Raw genomic sequence first — 5,956 nt, 5'->3', positions numbered from 1 at the left:
GACATGTAAGGGTAATTATACACTTCCAGAAAGACATTACATCAGCTTTTACTGTGAAGTCTTTTAGATGTGTTTATTTGTTTGAACATTTGTCAAATCCATATTTGTTTTTAATTTCTAAAAGTAAAATGATACATATTTCATATATTTTTACTCCAGTTGTGACGCATAGATTGGTCCGTCACCGAGAAATGGGTCCCGGGAAACGGCTTTAGAAAATCTCAACCCGCCCCCACCCTTCCCTTTTTTTGAAAAGTGCAAATAACCGCTCATTGCCTGTGACAAAGCCTTTTGTTCTCAGATTCCCGGGCTTGTGTGGTAGCCTAAATCAAACGGTTGTCCATGAAGTGTCTGCCAAGCCAATATTCTATGTAATTCATTTACTATATACGGTCGCTATACAAACAGCTACTACGGCCCATTTCTTAAAACAAAGACATAAAGTAACCTACTGAGTATGAACATATTAGTTACATCAGCGTGTAATTTCTCCGGACCTAACATGTTAGATATATTGCTATTGCAGTTGTTGCAATAAGCCTAGTTATTTTAGTTTAAATAACAGTCCATCATTGGCATACTTTTATGTAAAGACCGTTTGCGTCTCTTCAAATAATATATTTGGTGGCTCTTAAAAGAGCCGTTTTGGGGTTCTGACAATGACAAATTGGTTTATGCACGTTCTCCACGGATACGACGGGCCAGCTGGATGTCTTTGGGCATGATGGTCACCCTCTTGGCGTGGATGGCGCACAGGTTGGTGTCTTCAAACAGACCGACCAGATAAGCCTCGGCTGACTCCTGCAGAGCCATGACGGCGGAGCTCTGGAAGCGCAGGTCGGTTTTGAAGTCCTGGGCGATCTCCCTCACCAGGCGCTGGAAGGGCAGCTTGCGGATCAGCAGTTCGGTGGATTTCTGGTAACGACGGATCTCCCTCAGAGCCACTGTACCGGGACGGTAACGGTGAGGCTTCTTCACTCCACCGGTTGCCGGCGCGCTCTTACGAGCTGCCTTGGTGGCGAGCTGCTTCCTGGGGGCTTTGCCTCCGGTGGATTTGCGGGCGGTCTGCTTGGTTCTTGCCATTTTCGATCTTTTGCTTAGACAAAGAAGTTGTGATTAGGAAGGATGTGCGCAAGCTCGTTCTTTTTATTTCAGCGGCGCTGAGGCGCCGTCTTTCTCTGATTGGTCTGTGGTCAGGAACCTCCTTGTTTGGGAGGAACCAGAGTTTAGACTGGGAGGAGCTGATCACGCCACTAGTAGTGATTGGTGGGGAGCTCATACACACTCAGCCCGCGCACACACTCGTTTTTATGATTGGTGGGGCGCACAGAGAGTATCTCCGACCAATCACAAAAAAGTTAGTGTGTGTTACAAAGTCGAACGTAGGCTATAAAACGTCTCGTATTCCTCTCCTCCAGCACATTTCTTCGAGCTTATAGTCTAGAAATAAACCTTCAGAATGAGCGGGCGAGGGAAAACCGGCGGAAAGGCCAGGGCGAAGGCTAAGACTCGTTCATCCCGTGCCGGGCTCCAGTTCCCCGTGGGTCGTGTCCACAGGCTGCTGCGTAAAGGCAACTATGCCCAGAGAGTCGGTGCCGGCGCCCCGGTTTATCTGGCGGCTGTCCTCGAGTACCTGACCGCTGAGATCCTGGAGTTGGCTGGAAACGCTGCCCGTGACAACAAGAAGACTCGTATCATCCCCCGCCACCTCCAGCTGGCCGTCCGCAACGACGAGGAGCTCAACAAACTCCTGGGTGGAGTGACCATCGCTCAGGGCGGTGTGCTGCCCAACATCCAGGCTGTCCTGCTCCCCAAGAAGACCGAGAAAGCCGCCAAGAAATAAATCTACTTGATTCGTCTCAACAAACCCCCAAAAGGCTCTTTTAAGAGCCACCCACTGTTTCAACAAAGAGTCTCTCCTATTGCGCCCTAACTACTTATGTTGTAACATGTATTGATAACGAAATAACCATGCGTGCATCTGCACTGCTGTGCATATCCGGTCTCATGAGCTAATAACCGTACACAGGACACAGGAATATCCTTTCATGTAACATTTTAGAATCAGACCTAATCCATCAGTTTTATTAGGGCGCTCTGGGCCATTTTACGGCGGGGTTTTACTGGTGTTAACCCGGCCGTCATGTGTACTAACATGTTGATAGCATTGGATTAATACAACTGTAATAACGTTTTAATCTACACAGGCCAGGGCAAAGGAATTAATTATTAGATTATGTTTCTATTTCTCTTTGTGCTTTCTACCTAAAGGCCTAATGTGGGCTAGATGTTGAAAAAAGGGGGGGGGGACTTAAGAAGAAAAGTAATGCCCTTATATTTTCTGTACGTATAGACATGCATATTCTCATTTAATGTAAATGCTTAAAATGACTGTAAAACTGCACATTTTCAATAAAGTCTATTTAAAAATAAAAAAGCAAAGGAATTAAAATATGGACCACTGATCTCATAAATGACAATTGTGCATTTCATTTGCACGTTTCGCAGTTCAATATACACAGCTGACCTTTTACTATTACTAGTGTTTCGCTACTTTGAGGACTTTGTCAACCCAGTTATTAAATAAATGTAATGGTCCATAGAGGTATAAATGTAATGGTCCATAGCGGTATACGCTCTCCAGTCAGACATGTAACCATCCTTGGCGTGTACTCTGCTAAAAGTAATCTGTCAAAGACCGGCGGCTAGGTATTTGTTTAGAATCTAGGGAACCCCTTCTTGGAAAATATGGGTGGTCCTTAAAAGGACCGTTGTGTTTAAGGCAGACAGAGCCGTTTACTTGGAGCTGGTGTACTTGGTGACAGCCTTGGTGCCCTCAGACACGGCGTGCTTGGCCAGCTCACCGGGGAGCAGCAGGCGGACGGCGGTCTGGATCTCCCTGGATGAGATGGTGCGGCGTTTGTTGTAGTGAGCCAGACGAGAGGCTTCACCGGCGATGCGCTCAAAGATGTCGTTGACAAAGGAGTTCATGATGCCCATGGCCTTGGAGGAGATGCCGGTGTCAGGGTGGACCTGCTTCAGGACCTTGTACACGTAGATGGCGTAGCTCTCCTTCCTTGACTTTCTGCGCTTCTTGCCGCCCTTTGCGGCGGTCTTGGAGACGGCTTTCTTGGAGCCCTTCTTGGGCGCTGGCTTAGCAACTTCGGGCATCCTGTCTGTATTCTATCAGAGACTAGCAGTGAAGAATGTGTTAGAAAGCGCAGTCACACCATTATTTATACACAGCCAATGCCAATGTGGTGTATGACTCCCAGCATTATGATTGGCTGATCCTCCCACAAAGAGGGAGGTGTCTTTGTTTCTGTATTATTTCTCCCGCTCGTGCGCTCCAGAGCTCTGGTGCGCTCTATTGTCCCTGTAATATTATTTTGAGCGGCTAAATATGCACTTAGGGTAAATGTAACGTGAAAGTATTTTATTATTATTATTATTATATTGCTTAGATTTGTAAACGATGTCCACAAAGGACCCCAATGGAAACAAGCCATAGTGCTTTCTTGACCAACCAAGGTATATCAATGTGTCTATTCATTGAGACAATGGCATTATTCCCAATATTATAATATAATAAATAATAGTTAATGAAATATTATAATGTGTACACACGATAGGGAACTGGGTGCTGCTGGCAGCAGTGTGTGTGTGTGTGTGTGTGTGTGTGTGTGTGTGTGTGTGTGTGTGTGTGTGTGTGTGTGTGTGTGTGTGTGTGTGTGTGTGTGTGTGTGTCAGGGCCGGATGTAAGCTGTAGTAGTAGGTGGGGCGAGAGGAAATGCCAGGGGGGCAACCTTTTTAGGGGGTCATAACGCCAGAAATGCATAAAAACCTATGCATTTTGGCACACTTATACCAATGACACACCATGCTGTGTACAGTACAAGTCACAGAACTTAAGAAATAAAATACACAAAAAAGTAAAAAACAACAAAAAAAACAACAACAACAAAAGGTTAAAGAAATGATAAATAATGTGATAGACAAAAGACAGACATGTTACTGGTGTGATAGCTATATAAACTGATGTGATTGACAAAGATGAATGCAAATGATACTATAAACTGATATAGATATAGATTGATACACTGATATGACACTTGATAGATGATAGATATGATACTGGATGGATAGATTGATACACTGATATGAGACTAGATGGATGATACATATGATACTGGATAGATTGATACACTGATATGACACTAGATGGATGATAAATATGATACTGGATAGATTGATACACTGATATGAGACTAGATGGATGATAGATATGATACTGGATAGATTGAGACACTGATATGAGACTAGATGGATGATAGATATGATACTGGATAGATTGATACACTGATATGAGACTAGATGGATGATAGATATGATACTGGATAGATTGATACACTGATATGAGACTAGATGGATGATAGATATGATACTGGATAGATTGAGACACTGAGATGACACTAGATGGATGATAGCCTAGATATGATACTGGATGGATAGACTGTGTGTGTGTGTGTGTGTGTGTGTGTGTGTGTGTGTGTGTGTGTGTGTGTGTGTGTGCGCGCGCGCGCGCGCGTGCGTGCGTAACGCGCGCTATTTTATTTGTCTCCATTCCTAGTCTTATTACTTAAAATACAAAAAAAGCCGAATCGATTTACCGTGTTGCTTTTTAAATAAACTTTATTGAGAATTTGCAGTTTTACAGTCATTTTTTTAAGCATTTACATTCATAGAAACAAATCATAAACAGGCATGTTAATACATTAGGGTGTAATTACATTATAAGTACCGAAGATATAAGGGCATTACTTTTTTTTCCCCTTCCTCCCTTTTTTTTTTTTTCTTCTTCCACATCTAGCCCAAAATAGGCCTTTAGATAGAAAGCACATAATAATATATAAAAAATAGAAATATAATAGAAAAACAGAGTTACAAGCTCAAAAGGTGCCACGGCTTCAGTACGTTTTTTTTCGAGTCCAAAGTTCTTTGTCTCTTCAGCTCAGTGACTATTTGCCTAAAGACCACCTCTCCAGAGGTGGCCTCATTCTTCATTGTCATTACACAGCGGGTGTTCCACAGTTTGTTAACTGTGGTACATACCACAGACCAATAAAAGTCCTGGTCCATGGTTGAAAGAGTCTCTTCAAAAACACCATACATTACTGCGTTATAAGTTATTTTGACTTTAAAACCAATACGGGACATTTCCCCCCAAACATATTGTGACCTGAGACAATCCAGTAGCAGGTGTTCTACTGTTTCGTCTTCGTCACAAAAATTGACAAAAGGGCATTCAGCAGTTCTTACATACAAGCTCCACTTGACCACTGCTCTAACGGCCAGTCGCCTGATACCAGCCACATGATGTCTCTCTTCTTTTCTGATTACCGTGTTGCCATCACTCCAGTTAACTTCAGTTGGGACAATGTAATATGAACTCTGTATGCTGAGTATTCCAAAGTAAGATAATGAGCTGACTGAGTGTGTTTTCCCGCCTCTACATGTTCATAGACTAATAATGGCAATCACAAGCACTTGTTTTAACGCGTATCAGCCAGACGCTGTTTAAACCCAGTTGCAATACAGTTCATCCCAGTGCATATGTAGGCTATTTCACGTTCATATTCAAATCACAATACTTATTCCACAAGTAAAGACAGGTTGTCTTATACAGACCAAGGATTTTTTTATGCGACATAATTGTGACACTCCAATGCAAGTCATGTGCGGCTTGAAATTTGTTTGAGGTAAAGCAAGGTTTAATTCAGGAAGGTGTAAATGGACGTGTACTTGTATGCAAAAATGCCTGTTCCTACGTGAATTGTGGTGCGGTTGAATGACAACATTGTACAGCTTTATCATGAGTGTATTCATGTTTAGGATTCAAATAAATTGAATAATATATTCACCCGAAAAGTCTAGAAGTTATTGTCGTGCTTAAAAT

The 5,956-nt window shown here is 42.9% G+C and overlaps 3 protein-coding genes across 3 annotated transcripts; 1 reads left to right on the top strand and 2 right to left on the bottom strand.

The window, feature by feature from the left end:
• Positions 1-515: 515 nt before the first annotated feature.
• LOC308283286 (histone H3.2) lies at positions 516-1,083 on the bottom strand (the record flags this gene model as incomplete). Its single annotated transcript, XM_080723690.1, has 1 exon — positions 516-1,083. The coding sequence occupies one exon, from the start codon at positions 1,081-1,083 to the stop codon at positions 673-675; it is 411 nt and encodes a 136-aa protein (XP_080579816.1). The 3' UTR covers positions 516-672.
• A 376-nt stretch (positions 1,084-1,459) lies between these two features.
• Positions 1,460-1,843, top strand: LOC308283290 (histone H2A-like; the record flags this gene model as incomplete). Its single annotated transcript, XM_080723694.1, has 1 exon — positions 1,460-1,843. The coding sequence occupies one exon, from the start codon at positions 1,460-1,462 to the stop codon at positions 1,841-1,843; it is 384 nt and encodes a 127-aa protein (XP_080579820.1).
• Positions 1,844-2,796: 953 nt separating this feature from the next.
• On the bottom strand, positions 2,797-3,171 carry LOC308283292 (histone H2B-like; the record flags this gene model as incomplete). The annotated part of the gene is made up of 1 exon (XM_080723696.1): positions 2,797-3,171. One exon carries the CDS (start codon positions 3,169-3,171, stop codon positions 2,797-2,799), a length of 375 nt encoding a protein of 124 aa, XP_080579822.1.
• Between the last annotated feature and the right edge of the window lie 2,785 nt (positions 3,172-5,956).

The sequence above is a fragment of the Nannobrachium achirus genome, assembly GCF_963921795.1.
Source record: "Nannobrachium achirus genome assembly, chromosome: 4".
In the NCBI taxonomy this organism is placed as follows: domain Eukaryota; kingdom Metazoa; phylum Chordata; class Actinopteri; order Myctophiformes; family Myctophidae; genus Nannobrachium; species Nannobrachium achirus.
This window is presented reverse-complemented; position numbering and strand designations above follow the sequence as displayed.